The following is a 17,449-nucleotide window of genomic DNA, read 5'->3' as shown; positions in this document are numbered from 1 at the left end:
TGATGTGATGACTTTTGACTCTACAAGGTATGATTCTCTAGATTTGAGCTTTCATGATGTAGAAGACATTATCCAAGAAGGTACATTAAAGCACTATGTATGAAGGATGTAGAGAGCTATTTTTGGCTATAGCGAGTACGTATGCCAATGTGTTTATCTGGAGTGTTAAAATGCTTTGCAATGTAGAATGTAAGTTGAGAAAACATTTTCCAAGAGCTATAGGCTTACTATCTAGTTGAATGGGGCAAGAAACTTGCTGGGTTACAAATTTCAAAGTTCCAAAGGGAAACTTATATTTTGTAAGCACCTCAGGCACTTTTGGCAGCGGTACCACCATAATTTAACGAGTCCAACACTCTCTTATTAGATGACTCTCTGTAAAAGTGTAGCCAAAATAGTCTTCAAATGTATGTGATAGTGCCAACACAATGGAGGACCTATTTGAACATTTCATAATGAAAGAGCTTGGGCCATGGTTGTATAAGTGGTTGTTTATCAGTTTATCGTGTGGAATGGGTAGCATCAATAGACCCCTTTAATGTGTGGGATAGGCCATCCCTGTGGGTTGAAGAACAGTTTGTATAGGAGTCTCTACTCAATCGAGGAATGATTATGCCTTATGAAGAATGGTGTAGCACAGAATAAGCCAAGAAGAGAAGAAAGAGAAGGAGGTGAAGAGAAATTTAGGTACCGGGTCCCCTCCTTATACCTTATATTGTACATATGTTCCCTTGACCATGTGAATACTTATAATGTAAGTTGTTATTGTTTTCTAGTATCAATACAAGAAGTTGCTGGCATTAATGTACTTTTATGTGTAATTTCTTGGTGTCAATGTTTTTTCATTTATAATTTGTTGTTATCAATATAAGTACTGTAAAGAACTTCATAGTTTCTTATACGTGGTACCGTAAAGTACTAAAAATCATTAAAAGTTGATCAATGCCAATGGCTCGTGTTGGTGGATGCAGAGGCACTCCGAGGTGGTAATGGCAGTGGAAGATGAGGTGATGTGGGCTCTAATGACAAGGGTGATACTGTAACTAAGGTGGTAGATGAAGAGAAGAGAGGGTTGTTGTTCCCGAGTGGTGGTGGTGGTGGTGGTGTAAGCTCTGATGATTACAAGAGTGCTACGAGTCCTGAAGGGTGGAGGATCTGATAATAAGGATGTTGCGTACTTGAAGGGTGCATGCTTTGGTGACAAGCATGTTGCATACCTGAGGAATGGTGAGGAGCATAGAGGGTTGTCGTCCCGAGTGGTATAAGCTCTGGTGACACAAGTGCAGCGTACCTGAGGTGGAAAGGAGCAGAGAGTGGGGGCTGTGGTAAAACGTAGATGATATGCTAATGTAAGCACTAATGTGAGCCCTAATGTAAGCCCTCATGATAGCAGAAGTAAAACACTGATCTTTCTGGCTAAGCAGTCAATATTGCATTTTAAATTCTCAACAGATCCCACAAAAAGGCTCTCAAAGGAATCACACCATATGAGACCTATTTAGATAAGAATCCTTCATTTTTTGATTTTCAAACATTCGGTTGTGAATGATACATGCATATACCAGATGCAAAAGAACTAAGCTTGCTGCCAAAAGCAAGAAATATATCTTCCTTGAATATAGTATAGAGTTGAAGACATATTGACTATTTGATCTAGAGGCTAAGAAGATAATGGTCATCCGAGATGTGGTGTTTGTGGAGAATCCACATTCAGTGAAGGAAAGGGATCCGTCCACTTTATCATTAAATGGAGAAATAATCCACCATGTGCCCAAGCCAAGCACCAAAAAATTGAAGGAGGAGGAGTTCTCGGATGATAAGACTCTTAGAAATTACACCAACCTTCCCTTGCACCTAAAGGAAAACCACTTCCTATGTGCCATAGGTACACCGATTTTGAAGGAATGATTGAAAATTAGAATTCAAGCTAGATATTTTAGAGGATTATGATCAGTGATATTATGGTTTCATTAAAAGATTATTTTAAAGACAGCTAAATCTGTGAAACAGGCACTTTCATATGGGTGTGTAAGTGGTGTGACGATCTTGAAGTTTTCTTGAAGCGCTAGTTAGGGGACCTGGGAACTCTTTTCCCTGGTACATGGGGCAAAACATAACCAAATTTCTAAATGGATCCTATCACTACAGTGGTTGGGTAGTTGGCTAACCTGTGGGATTGGATGGGGTTAGGCTAGACTGATGGATTCCTAAAATGAGACTCAATTCTGCTAAGTTCCAGTAGTTGAAGTAAATCCCGGATAGTCCTTATTCTATGGAAAAGAATCAACGGGTGTGCCTCTTGGTGATGACAAGGAAAATAACGTTGGTCTCTATGATCCAAGTGCAAGTCTTTTCCCTTGATCGGACCATGTGACTTACAGGTTTGGTTGGATCAATTTGGTTAGTTAAGGCTCTTGACTACATTAGTATAGATTTTCCTGGAGGAATCACCCGTGCTTTCTGGGCGGCGAGGGAAGTTTTTCCGGGTTCGGTTTTGGAAGAACCGAGGGATTAGTCTCTTGACTGGATATTCGTTGACGAGGCCATGAGTGAGAGGCTCTGTCTTGAGCAAGAAGTGCTACTTCCACTGCTAGCACCCTAGAATTCATTGCATGGAGCCGCCAAGATTTGAGCTACCCAAATAAGAAAATAAGGTTTGCAAGTTGAAGAAGACTTTATATGGGCTGAACCAAGATTATCTCATTGGAGCTTTTCTCGTTTCACGATGCATGTGTGATGCATGGTTGCTTGATCATGTTTGCTATAAGCCCCAAGGTAATGAAACCAACGAATAGATACTTTTTTCAAAAATATTGGTTTTTCTAGAAGTGCATTTGGTGCTAACTTGTATGTATTCAGAAAGGATGGCAAATATGTGATAGTTTTTCTCTATGTGGATGACCTAATTATCACGCAACTATGAAGACTTGATTCAGCAAAAACAGGAGAAAGGCCTTGCTCTAATTTTGAGATGAGATACTTGGGGCTCTTACATTATTATTTGGGATCGAGGTTTGGTAGGACTCTAATAAGATCTTCAGTAGAAGTATGCAACAGAGATCTTGAAGGCATTTGGTATGATAGACTGCAAGCCAATAAATACATCGATGGAGGTAAACTCTACGCTTTCTTCTAAGGACACTTCACCTTTGGTTGACATCAAGATGTATAGGAAGCTCGTTGGGGAGTTTGATTTTCTTGTGCAATACTGGACCAGACATTTGCTCTGCCATTGCTGTGTTGAGCAAGTTCTCCAACAAACCAAAGGAAAGTCATTGGAATGTAGCAATGTGTGTGCTTAGGTACATGAAAGGTACCATTGAGTATGGAATTACATACATGTCTGGTGACTCTTTCGTGGGATATTGTGACTCCGATTGGGCTAGCGAATATTGTGACACCAAAACGTCGGTTTCTATATATTTCTTCTCACTTGGATCCAATGTGTTCTCTTGGATTAGTAAGAAGCAACCCACAGTGGTACTTTCTTCAACTAACGCAGAGTACAAGGTTGCTTGTTTTGCTGCCTGTGAGGCAGTAGAGTTGAGGAGGATTCTAGTAGATATGGGAGTTCTAGTGAGGTCAACCATGGCCTTATGATGCGACAATAAGAGTTGCATGGCCATTTAGTAAAGAACCCTGTGTTTCATGCTCGCACAAAGCACATTGAGATTCAGTATCATTATGTGCGAGAGTTGATCAACGATGAGATTCTGGATCAGCAGTACTTTTCTACGGAGCAGAATTGCACACCTACATTCTTCACCAAAGCTCTTGGGAAGGACCAGCTCACTCTCGACACTTCATCTATCGTAACATAACATAATTGAGTCTCATTTTAGGGATCTATCAATCATCCCATGTGTTAGCCAACCACCCAACCACTGTAGTGATTGGTTATGTTTTACCCCGGGTACTAGGGAAAAGAGTTCCCAGGCCCCCTAGCCGGTGCTTCAAGCAATCTTCAAGATGGTCACACCACTTACACACCCAATATGAAATTGCTTGTTTCACAGATTCAGCTGTCTTTAAAACAATCTTTTAATGACACCATAGTATCATTGATCATAATCCTCCAAAATATCGAGCTTGAATTCTAATTTCCAATCATTCCTTCATCCATGTACCTATGGCATCATTGGCATGAGAACGCTCACCACCTGCTCACTCAGGGGCCTTTTGGATAGTTCCTAGCTCATAGTACCCTATGGTATCATTGGCACGAGAACGCTCACCACCTGCTCACTCAGGGGCCTTTTGGATAGTTCCTAGCTCATAGTACCCAAAAATATAATCAAGTATTACATTCATTTCTTCCCCAGCATACCTATGACATCATTGGCAACCAGAACGCTCACCACTTGTTCACTCAGGGGCCTTTTCTATAGTTCCTAGCTCATAGTACCTAGAAATATAATCACATAAGAAAGATCCAGATAGACTCTCCATTGAAGATCAGCAAGATCAACCAACAAATCCATATAAAAGAGCCATGAACTCATTCGTTGAAGACTAGCAAGGCCAATCAACCAGATCCATGCCGAGTTCAGTAAGAAAGAACTCTAACTCCTTGTTCTATTTTCTTCCTCAACGCACACGTAGGTATCTTCGGCGACCTAGAGCTCGAGGACCATATGGTCAGCACTCTCTCCTTCGCAGGTCACCTAGCGCTTCACTCATAGGCCGCTTCCTTGGTCCCTCATCCACTGTACCAGAAGCTCACCATTTAAATCGAAACCGAGGCTGGTTAAGACCTCGGCCGACCTTGCTACTACGCGAGATGTCCTCCGTTGACTCTCCGTTAGCTATTGCAACTTTATCACTTAGGTCTCCATGACCTCATTCACAAGATGGTCAAAATGCTTTCCCAGCATTCTTGACATAAAACAGTCATTTAAAAATAGGTTTCATAAATACAGTTTCTAAGACGAACTCTCATCTTTCCACATTGTTTCACATCATTTCTCGTTATTCCACATTTTTTCTACATCAATTCACATAGCTTATTCCATATCTAGTCATATATATTCCCATCATCCTTCATCCATTCTCATCCAATCATATCATATTACATCTCATCATATCTATCCACATCGCATCACATTCATCCTCATCACATCTTATCACATCCAATTACATCTATTCAGATCCTCATCACATCATGTCACATCCATGCTCATCACATCTCATCTATTCACATCCATCCTCATCACAGCTCATCTATTCACATCTACCCTGATCCACATCACATCTCATCCATCACATATATCCCGATCCATATCACATCACATCACATCCATTCACATCACATCTCATCCATTTTCACATCTATCCCAATCCACATCACATCCATTCACATCTACCCCGATCCTCCACGTCACATCCATTCACATCATATCTTATCCATTCACATCTACCTAGATCCACATCACATCACATTTATCCACCTTATATCTCATCCATCCATTCACAGTACATCACATCCATTCAGATATCATCATATCACATTCACATCCATTCACATCTCATAGCATCCATTTAGATATCATCACATCACATTCACATCCATTCACATCTCATCGCATCCATTCATATCTTATCGCATCCATTTAGATATCATCACATCACATTCACATCCATTCATATCTTATCGCATCCATTCACATCTCATCACATCCACTCACAGCTCATCACATCCATTCATATCTCATCACACCCATTCACATCTCATCACATCCATTCACATCCATCACACCCATTCACATCCATCACATTCATTACATCCACATCACATCACATACATTCCATCCACATCTATCCTTATCACATCACATTCATTCCGTCCACATTGCATCACGTCCACATCTATCCACATCACATCTCATTCATTCCATCCACATTACATCACATCCACATCTATGCATATCTCATCACATCCATTCACATCTCATCACATTCATTCACATCCATCCATTCATTCACATTCACATCTATCCACATTTATCCATTCATTCACTTGCACATCTATCCACATCCATCCATTCATTCACATTCACATCTATCCACATCCATCCATTCATTCACATGCATATCTATCACATCACATCTCATTCTCATCCATTTACATCATATCACATCCTTTCACATATCATCACATCTCATTCTCATCCATTTACATCATATCACATCCTTTCAAACTGATATTACTATATAGATGCACGTGTGCGAGAGAGAGAATTGTTATATCTAAGTATCTTATTCGTCATCTATGTGAAACTTACATTAAGTTTCACTCTACTTTAGACATAGTTATAAATACTATATACTTTGATAAATACTAGCACTCAAGCCGCACGTTGTTGCGGTATGTAAGAGACATTAAGAAGCGAAATAGACAGTAGGTCAATGGAAGGGTTTTTTTCCTCTTATTTTTTTCAGAAATCCAGGATTTCTCTTTTGTGTCCTCTCCGTGTGCCTTGGTTGTCCATGGTTAATATGTAATAAATATATAAAGTTATTTATATATTTTATTATCTAAATACATATTAAGTTTATCTCAGTATAAAAAATAAGGCTCGATCTTTCCTGTCGAGTATTGTCCGGCACATGGAGCGGTTTATAGACGCTACTATACGCATTGTGACAAAGGAATCATCGCTGATGTCCAAGCTAAACGAATCGTACTGTAAAGGTTCTAGCAAAAGCTTCCGAGTCCTGACCTTCACTTGGACACATACAAAGGGGATTCACGGGATCCGTTGCAGAAGGTGGCGCAGTATATTATAAAGTCGCCATGCACAGTAAACTATCGTCGGCAGAAGGTGGCACAGTATGTTATTGGAAAACTGTGCATGCACAGTATATTATCGTGAAAGTTCCCATGCAGGAATGTCCCACATGACGCGTTGTACGCGTTGATCCCTGCATGTAAAATTACTCCTACAAGGATGCAGCATGCAACCATAAAGGCGTCCTCCTTGCTTGATTTGTCGTGCTTTTTTAGTTAAAGCCGGACACGTTCTGGTAAAGCACTGAGGCAGGACAGACGTAGGAATCTTGTTCTCAAGAAGGCTATTTCAATAGTTAAGCTCCTTCTTAACTTGACTTCATAATTGTCAAAGTATTATTTCACAGACATATTTACATTTTTTGCATCATTGAAAAGTAACCTTCTTGAGAGACAGAGACAGACACAGACACAGACAGAGAAAGATAGACTGATTTGAAAAATAACTAAAAGATTTCAATAAGTTTATATATCAAGTCAAAAACGTTCAATGCTCTATTTGTTTCAAGCTGATGATGCATCAGAAATCATGCAAAAATAATGATTTATTTTAAGAATTCCTTTTGAAAATTTCCCATGCAAAAGTGCCAATATTCTAGACTGTGACCTGCCTTGTAGGCAAGGTTTTGGAATATTAGCAAAGCTGCCGAGTACAATAGGGCAGCTGGCTCCTGACTTTGAGGTTGTTAAGAGGTGAAATCAAGGGAAGTCACATGGCTACTATATATACAGTTAAAGTTGAATGCAAGAGAAAACAAAGGGAGATAAAGGGTCCTTTGTTCATGCATACTATCGCCCTAGTCTGCACAGTGCATTTCCATCACAAAAACATCATTTGCGCCCATCATGAGCCTTTTTGACACCATTCTCATTCAAATTTGATTTTTGACATTTCAACAAAATGTATAAACTCTAATTTGAAGACCAAAAATATACATTAAAAACGCCTAGCTTATACGAAAAGACAGGTAATTTGAAGCCTTTCAGAGGGCACCAAAGCCTTTCAAACCTTGTAAAAAAGGCTTCTTAGAAAATAGGGTCACAAAACAAGGCCATAGAAGTCCAGTATTTTTGAAAATTTCTTTAAATTTTTTTTCATAAAGTTTTATTCTATTCCTAGCTATACTAGAATTTCACTCGGTTACACACACACACCACACTAACCCCACACACACCCACCGAATACCACAAGGGGTACCACCTTTCTAAATATTGGCCACTTTGTTGGTAGTAGATAAGCTACAGGATGAACCTCACAAGTTAGTAGCTAAGTGAACACCGTGCATAGCTTTAGTAGAATTGGGCGTCGTAAGTTGATTCACGATCTTTGATATCCATGGCAACCATCATCCGTGATCCAGAGTGTAAGCTTGAAGGGCAAACATTGCACACTGGTATCGCCGAAGAGCAAGGTGCAAGCAAGTGCCATGACAATCGAACGATGACGGCCTAAAGTGTGCGGATGGGTGCCCACGTACCCAATACACCGTGTCCCCAAAAGAGTTTGAGGAAGGTGAAAGCAAGTGCCATGACAAAGGATTGCCGAAGAGGAAGGTGAAAGCAAGTGCCATGACAATCGAACGATCTACGTACCCAATACACGGTAGTATAAAATGTCCCAAAAAAATTTGAACCCAAAATCTCTCGTAAATTAAAGTCCAAAATCTTATTCCACTAGCTGGCTAGGCTACCAGCTTGGGGATAATTTTCGAGATAAACAATATAATTTGAAAGTCAACCTAGTTTATGGTGTTTAAATGGAAGGTTAGGTTAAGGTAGGCCTTCAAATTTCAACCCTAGGCAGAACGTGGAAAAAAACAACCTTACCATCAACCATTATTTAGCAATCTTGCTGATGCAATATCCGGCTGTCAACATTTATATGTGCCCTTATTCCATGAACCTAATGTACTCCATCAGTCATCAACCATTACCCAAGAGAACCTTTTCCCTCTTGGGGTTGCTATATAAAGCATTGCAAGAAGCTACCAGAAGCACAAAGCTCAGGCGAAGGTAGCTAGAAACACATCAATCTTCAGCATGGCGTTCACCTTACCTTCTTCCATTAATGGTTTTTCATTTCTGTTGATGATCATGGTCTTATCAGATTCTTGCAGTAACGCCTGCGAGCCTAGCCCACCTTCTAATCATGGACACTCTCACCAGTCCAAGACACCACCTGCTCCACCGCTGCATGTTCCAACTCCCCCGGCCGTCCCAACTGTCGGAACGCCCTCACCACCTTACGGGGGGACATGTCCGGTGAACCTAATCAAGCTCGGGGTGTGCATTCCGATCTTAGGCGGCATCCTTGGGAACCCCCTCCAGAGCGATTGCTGCGCGCTCTTGGGCCTCCTAGGCCTTGACGTGGAGGTCTGCCTGTGCGCCGCCATCAACGCCAATGTCCTCGGCATCATCGGCGTCCACGCCAAACTCGATGTCATCGTCACCATCCTCACCACATGTGGCTGCAAAGTTCCCCCCAAGCTTTCTTGCCCTTGATCTCATCACTTGCATCAACTTTCTTTATTGAAATTCTTTTTTATTTTGGTTTTACTTGAGTTCCCTTATGGGCTGGATTGTTAATGTTATTCTCTTGGATTATATGATTGGGTGTGCTTTTCATACCATCCCACATGGGCTGGATTGTTAATGTTATTCTCTTGGATTATATGATTGGGTGTGCTTTGCCTACCATCCCACATGTTTCAAAGGTAAGTTCTATCTCTTATTTCACTTGTTCTCATCCCTATGGGATATTACTTCCTTCTTTCTATATATCTAGTTAGTTTCATTTATTTCTAAGACCAAAAATTCATGTTTCTCTACTATGTCCTCCACCGTGTAGTGTATGTTGGAGTTTTGAAGTCTCTAGCAGGAGGTCTTCGGTTCAAATCTCATTATCAATAGCTAGTGGCAACATCAAAAAGGGAGTGGGGGTAGGACCCGCTCATAGGTGTGTGCATAAATAAGAGTTGAAATACCCACGATCAAAAAGATAAAGATAAGACCCACGCTCCGCTCAAACAATTTAAATGAATTTAATGAGGTGTATTCGCCTATGCAACAAAATAAAACAACCAACTCTAAAATGTAAAAAAAACCCTTTTTTCTTATTTCGTAATGAATTTAATGTTAAGATTGTAGGATAGCATATCAAGACACATATAAAAAAAAACAACTCTGAATTGCTCTACATGCAAATGGAATGCATTATTAACATGTATACCATGAGCTTTATTATCATCAACATACCATGAGCTTTATTATTAACACTAGTGTCGCGACCTGTCTCTGACGGGCTGGAAGCATTTTCCATGTTTTCTCTATATCGATGTGCGATACTTGACTCTTATGCCATTTCACATGCTTGAGCCACTAGCCTCTATGTTTGTTTCAATAAAAGTATAAATTAATCAAATGAAACACAAAAGCTATACAAAAAGGAAGTTTCTATACATACCGTAAAACACCAGTGCTCTCTAATAGTTCGATAATTAGAGATGTTGTTGCTTGTCCTTCCCAAAATAGAGGATCTACAATTCAGCCATGAATATTAAATAGATCTTGGAAAATGATAATACATATATTATAGCAAACATCTAAAAAAATTACCTTCAATGTCTTGTCAATCACCATAAACGAACGAAAATGATCTCCTTGCCACATTCATCCTAAGCAATATACCCCTGATATCAAATACTCCTAATACTCTCTCTCTCTCTCTCTCTCTCTCTATATATATATATATATATATATATATATATATATATACATGTATATATGTATATATACATGTATATATGTATATATACATATATACATGTATACATGTATACATACACACACACACACACACACACACACACACATGTGGCTGTGTGTGTGTGTGTCTGTGTGCTCAGTAGCTTGAGCCAAGCAACAAATAATATAATGGCACTCTGTATAAAAGCAATCCAAAAGTAATCAAAGACTATACTTGCACATCTTTGAAACATTCTCCATTCAAAGATATGTATAAATGTAGTCTCCAACATTTGCAAGCCGCAATTTACATTTACATTCTTCCGCATACCATTTGTAAAACCTCCTTGTAGACAACATTGGTTGTGAAGACTTCATTTGAACCTCTTGTGCCGCTTTCATATTCCACAATATACTTTACACACACTTTCACTGTAGTAGATGATCTTATACGTGACATAGCAACGTACAATTGTCCATTTGTGAGCACTTTGTGGCCAGATAAAGTCCCAATACACTCAATGTTTGTCCTTGGGACTTATTTATTGACATACCAAAAGCTAACCGAATAGGAAATTGCCTCCTTCTCATGTCAAAAGGCAATTGAAGCATAGTAGGCATAAATGTTATCGTGGGAATAAAGACTGTGTATCCAATGTTTGTAGCTGTAATGATTTCTGCTTCTATCACCTTTGAGTTAAATTGCTTACAAATCAATCTGGTACCATTATAGCGTCCACGTCGAGGGTCCAAATTGTGGAGCAGAATGATAGGGGCATTAATCTTTAGAACTAATGCGGTGAGGAGGGTAACCACCATCTAAGTTCAAACTGTTCAAGTACTCAATTGGATATAGTATTGCATCATTTTTGCAAGAAACAATAGAATCTCCACTGAGGTATTCTCTTTCAAGACCAAGCAACGAACTAAAGGCTAGTTCATTGATCTCATCAACCTCTAAATTTCGTGGTGCAAGAATAGCACGGTCTTTGAAGAAGCATGCATAATCCTCAACTCTCTGAAGATCTTTATATACCCATTCTACCAAACTCAAAACAGAGTTGCCATGGATCAACATTTACGGTGGAATTACCACTCGGTCATCATTGTTTGACTGACCTATAGTGCCATCCCCAATTTTTAATGTCCATTTGACAAATTCATTTTCTATACCATTATAAGCACTCTGTCTAACCCGCATGTTTTGGGTGAGCTTTAAAACACTCACATATCTCCAAATATGTGATCGGCATAACGTTGCATCAACAATGTCCTTGCGTGATAAACATTTTTGACTTAGGAAGTAGACAACATTGAGAAGAAAGTTGTAAATCTTTTTGACTTAAAAATAAAAAATAATTGTACAATTTCATTAGATTGAAGATCTATAGTGAAAATATTTACACGAAAAAAAGCTAATTGCTCTTGAGTTTCTTCTCTTCTTGCTCTCCCTCTTCAATAGGCATTTTTCCTCTATAACGCAAAAACCTCTTACGACTATAGCCCTTGAGTGACTTTACATCCTCCACTCCTGCACCCATGGCATAGCTTGAATAACATAGAAAATAACCTGCTCAAGAAGGCCAAAAACTAGGGCCGTATCCAAAGATACAGATGGTAGCACACTTCTATATAAGCATGACTTTATGTATATTATAAGGTATAAATTGTAAGATTCCTCCCCAGCCTCTCAAGAAGTCCAGTATCTTCCCCTGTAATCAAATCCCTCTTTAGAAATATAAAAGATCTTGTTTCTACCTGTTTCAGCCTAGAGAGAGAAAATTTTCTAGAGAGACATGATTCAGTTTTTAAATATTTTTGGATGGAAAAATATCTCATCTTATTAAAATAAATTCCCCCGAAACAGAAGTTCAAAAAGAATTTCAAAAGGTGCATTAGAAATAAATTATAATCTATTCAAAAGGCCTTATCCTAGGATCCAGATTTTCTAAAAATTCTAAATTAAGGTTCCTATGGACCAATAAGATAAATCCAAATGTAGGGAGGAGGTAAATTGAAGAAATAAAGAAAATCCCCCCCAAAAATGAGTAAATACTCACATAAGATGAAGAGTGGACTAAGGACCAAAGGAAATACTAAAAAAATGAATTTTTGACACCTCAGAGTGGGGATTTTCCCTCATGAAGTAGGTGTCTTTTTCCCATCATTGATTTTAAATTTTAAATCAATAAAATTAGATATTTCATCTCTCATCTCTCCTAATTCAAAACTGGATCCAAAAAGTGAACTAAATTGACCCAAAAATGGTCAAAAATTGACCAAACTGATTTGGAAAATTCTAGAATCAGTTTGCTTGGTTATAAGCTCACTTTTTCCTATAAATAGAAACCCCCCCTTGTAGAAGCTTAATAATGCTTTATGCACTGTTACTCTACTCTTGCTCCCCAGAGCTAAAAACAATGATTTTAGTGATAATTCATTAGTTTTTGACCATTTTCTCTTGAAAAGAATTGGTGGCCACTCTTGTTGCAAACAAGAGTAGATCCCTCAAACCATCAAGCCAAAGGAAAGCTCACAAAAATTCATGTAAGCTAGAAATCCTACTTTTTTCTTATTCCATTTAATGGTTTTTTAATTTTTATTTTCTTTAAAATAAAAAATGATGTTATGCCTGTTGGAAAGGCTTTCCCCCTCTCTTCATTCTTGAATTCAGTCTTTCTTTATCCTAGATATGTAATCAAATTGTTAGAATTAAACTTTTCATATTGTTTCTCTTTAAAAAGTGGAATTTGATTAGTTTATAATGCTTTAAACCATTTGGGATAATTTCTAAGTAACTTGAGAATGAAAAAAAATTGAAAAATGGTCAGCCATACAAAGGAGGTTATGGCAAAATTTTCTTAAATTTTGTGAAATAAGTTTTATCTTTTATTATTCAAAAAGAGTAATCCCCACCGTTTGTGTATTCTAAAAGTGTTATTTTCATTCTATGCAGAGAAAAATATATATTAGAAATATTTTCATTATAAAAGTGTTATTTCCATTAGAATTAATTTCTATGCATAGAATGATGCATATTGGAGAATTGTTTTTAATCTAAAAGTGTTACTTTCATCAAAATTGATTTTTATGCATAAATAGATGCATAAAAGAATTTTTTTATTATAAAAGTGTTACTTTCATCAAAATTGATTTTTATGCATAAATAGATGCATAAAAGAATTTTTTTTATCATAAAAGTGTTACTTTCATCAAAATTAATTTTTATGCATAAATAGATGCATAAAAGAATTTTTTTATTATAAAAGTGTTAGTTTCATCAAAATTGTGTTAGTTTCATCAAAATTGATTTTTATGCATAAATAGATGCATAAAAGAAATTTTTTATTATAAAAGTGTTGTTTTCATCAAAATTAATTTTTATGCATAAATAGATGCATAAAAGAATTTTTTTTAATTATAAAAGTGTTACTTTGGTCAAAATTTATTTTTATGCATAAATAGATGCATAAAAGGATTTTCTTTTATATAAAAGTGTTATTTCCATAGAAGTTGGATTTTATGCATAAATAGAATTTTTTAATATCAAAATAAGAGTTCTCTTTAATCCTATGTTTAAATCCCATGAATACTGATAAATGAATAAGTAATTACTCTGTGAGAGAAAAATCCTATCGTTTCATATTCACTTGGATAGTAATGAGAAAACTCAAAAAATCCTATCGTTTCATATTCACTTGGATAGTAATGAGAAAACTCAGAAAAACTATTGAAGTTAAAATTTTAGATAAATGATTAATTTATTCCTCATAGGAATTCGTGATTAGTTTTCTAATTCAACTAAGCAAATACTCAATGAATGAAATTCAGTAAAGTAGTAATTGAAATATTACCCTTCGAGAAAGATAGTTCAGGGAGAACCTTTCCAGACTCAAACCCTGAATCAGACTATGACCAAGACATAACTCCTTCGTCAGTTTCAAGAAAAGATGATGTGTCCAGTTCAGAAAAATTCACTCAAATCACCCACCGAATCTGAAACTAAGTTGAGACCCTTTGATTTTGATATGAGGATCAAGGTTACAGAATTCAAAGAATTCTATTTGGAATTCAGACCTACGATCAGAAAGTCTTGGGATATGGATTTAAGATATACTCATTGTATTCAAAAGAAACTCAAAACTAAAAACTTGCATAGAATCCCTGTTTTCTTAAAAGATGCTCTTACGCCAGAATGCTGGAGGGCGGGCGGCACTGCGGCTGCACGAGAGGGGGGGCGGGGCGCTGCGACGAGGAGAGGAGAGGGACTGCGACTACACGAGAGGGGGGCGGGGCGCTGCGATGGTGAGAGGAGAGGAGAGGGGGGTGCTACTACAGAGGGAGAGAGGTGTGGCGGGGCGCTGCTGTGCATGAGAGGGAGAGAGGGGGGCGGTTGCGAGAGGAGAGGAGAGGAGAGGGGGGCGATGGCGAGAGGGAGAGGGGGGCGATGGCGAGAGAGAGGGGGGGCGATGGTGGTTGCGAGAGGAGAGGAGAGGGGGGCGCTACAGAGGAAGAGGGGGCTGGTGATGGCGAGAGAGGGTGGAGGTTACGAGAGGAGAGGAGAGGGGGGCGATGGCGAGAGAGGGGGGAGGCTACCCGAGAGGAGAGGAGAGGGGGGCGATGGCGAGAGAGAGAGGGGGCGATGGCAGCTGCGAGAGGAGAGGAGAAGGGGGCGATGGCGAGAGAGAGAGGGGGCGGGCACAGCTGTCGTCATGCAGAAAGAAATTTTGATTTTGATTTCATTCCCCAAGCCCAGGCCCTAGGTCCCAGGTCTTTTGATTATAGTTAGTTTCACTTTTGTTTATATACCCTTCTTCACCCACACCCCACTTGTTCTCTGGGATTATCCTAGCTTCCCTCTCTATTCCTACTTGCTTGTGTAATAGACAAGGCTCAAATTCAAGTTTGAGCCTTGAGCTTGAGATTTCTTCTTTTCTTCCCTCTTTTCCCATACACCCAAATATACTTTCAGCTTCCTACAACTTTACTTTCAGCTTCCTAGAAGCGAACTAGCATCCGCGGCGGGTGAGGCTCAAACTTTTGTTGGAGGAGCCTACCCTTCTAGCTAACATATTCAAACTAATATATTATGCAAGTGAGGATGATAACTTTAAGTGGAGCCTCCTAGCAAATAAATATATGATGGTGAGGCTCATGGAGCTTCCTAGTAAGCTAGCATATGTAGGCAAGGCTCAAGCTTTAGATGGAGCCTAGCCTCCTGTGGCAAACTAGCATTGATAGGTGAGATTCAAACTTTGGTTGGAGCCTGAACTCATGTTGAGATTGAATTACGTTTATAGTTTTGTGTACTACCGTAAAAACATCGCTTTAATCTTTCTTATTGAGATCTTGATTTTCTCAGGGATTGCAGGGTCTAAAACAAGGTGCTTCAGTGTTTCTCATTGATGGTTCTGAAGGAAGGCACACGGGGTTATTCATTCCATTGATGCATCTCAAACATGTGGTTTTCAATTTAGGGTGAGACATGTGCAGCAATACATGTTCAACAAAGCTTTGATGACACATTTCTCATTCCATTTGCCACAATGGATGCAAGAACAATGTCTCAAGTAGTTGGAAGCATCATCAAATGGCCATTGGTCAACCTTGTTAATGGACAAAGACATTACTAATACCAAAGAGGATAATTTTGCGGAACTTCTTGTTGATTAAGAAGATCACTTTATAGATAGGGAGAGCTGGAAAGAGAAAAGTGTCATCCTCTAGGATGACAACAGATCTACAAAACTTGGCAATGGAGTAGTATTGCTGGTCCACCCATACGAGGCTATAAATTGTAGAGAACTAGGGGAGAGTAGCTTGGGTGTCATTCTAGAAGGATCTTTGCATCCAAGTTCAACTTGTGTTTCAGGTCTGAATTTGGTTAGTTGGCCGATCAGGCAACTCACATTTGAGAATGGTGAACCATTAATGAAGGACACATAATCTTCTTCTATTGATGAGGGTATTCAAGATCTCTTCATGCAAAAAAATATTGACAGCCTAAACAATTCAACAAGTGATGAAAAAGAGGATGATGATGTAGAGGACAATGATGGCGATAGTTCTGATGAACAGACACCATGATGCCATGATCACTGACTATGATATCATTGAAGGGACAAATAAGAAAAGGAGCTATGTCCATAGGGTAAGGGTAATGAAAAATTACGATAAAACCCATGGAGCTAGCAAAAAATGTGATGTTGCAAACATTCACAATGTCGCAAACCATTGATTGTTGCGAGAAGTGATGTTGTCAATTTGGAGATAGATCCAAAATCATGCAAGCTAGGGTACACTTTTGGGGACAGAGCTATAGTACACGATACACATTTGTACTGGATTGCATGGGCATGGCCTATAGACAAGGTCAAGATGACGAGTGCTTTGAGTTCACATTTGATGGGAAGAAGTTTGTAGTAAAGCATGGTATGTAATGCATGGCATTGGTAAGTCAATGTTCTATAGGCTCAGAAAGAAGGTCTTGAATGGTGCATGTAATGTCAGTCATGGCAACAGTGGGATAATACGGAAGGGGCATGACACATGTTGAGATGGCAAAATCAATCATACAGGGCTTCATAGATAATAATGTCGATAAAATGCCACATAGGTCAAGGACAACTATGCATGGAGCCTGCGAGACCCAACGTGTTCTACTAGCAATGTACAAAAAGGTGGACATATTGCGTGAAGTGAATGACACACTTGTCTCATTCGAATACCGGCCACCACTATCACAACCATCATTCTCAAGATTGTGGAACACAGAGTTCAAGACAGTTAGTTTATCAAAAAGCAGCACCTTCTCAAAATGCGACATTTGTACGGCAATCAAGGTCAAGTTGGAATCAACAAAAAATCAAGAGGAGCGTGCCAGATACATGGCACAAAGAAGGGCACACATGTTGCAGC

General features: G+C 38.8%; 1 protein-coding gene across 1 annotated transcript; it reads left to right on the top strand.

Moving 5' to 3' along the window:
* Positions 1-8,692: 8,692 nt before the first annotated feature.
* LOC147633490 (putative lipid-binding protein AIR1) lies at positions 8,693-9,585 on the top strand. Its single transcript, XM_086805857.1, has one exon. The coding sequence runs from the start codon at positions 8,828-8,830 to the stop codon at positions 9,287-9,289; it is 462 nt and encodes a 153-aa protein (XP_086661983.1). The 5' UTR covers positions 8,693-8,827; the 3' UTR covers positions 9,290-9,585.
* Positions 9,586-17,449: the final 7,864 nt, after the last annotated feature.

This window comes from Cibotium barometz, chromosome 12 (genome assembly GCF_041138505.1).
Source record: "Cibotium barometz isolate CiBa-2024 chromosome 12, ASM4113850v1, whole genome shotgun sequence".
NCBI classification, from domain to species: Eukaryota; Viridiplantae; Streptophyta; class Polypodiopsida; order Cyatheales; family Cibotiaceae; genus Cibotium; species Cibotium barometz.
The sequence above is the reverse complement of the archived record's forward strand: the minus strand, read 5'-3'. Positions and strand labels throughout refer to the sequence as shown.

Excerpts from the sequence above, each read along its gene's own strand:
- LOC147633490 (XM_086805857.1), top strand. The coding sequence starts at position 8,828 with ATGGCGTTCACCTTACCTTCTTCCATTAATGGTTTTTCATTTCTGTTG.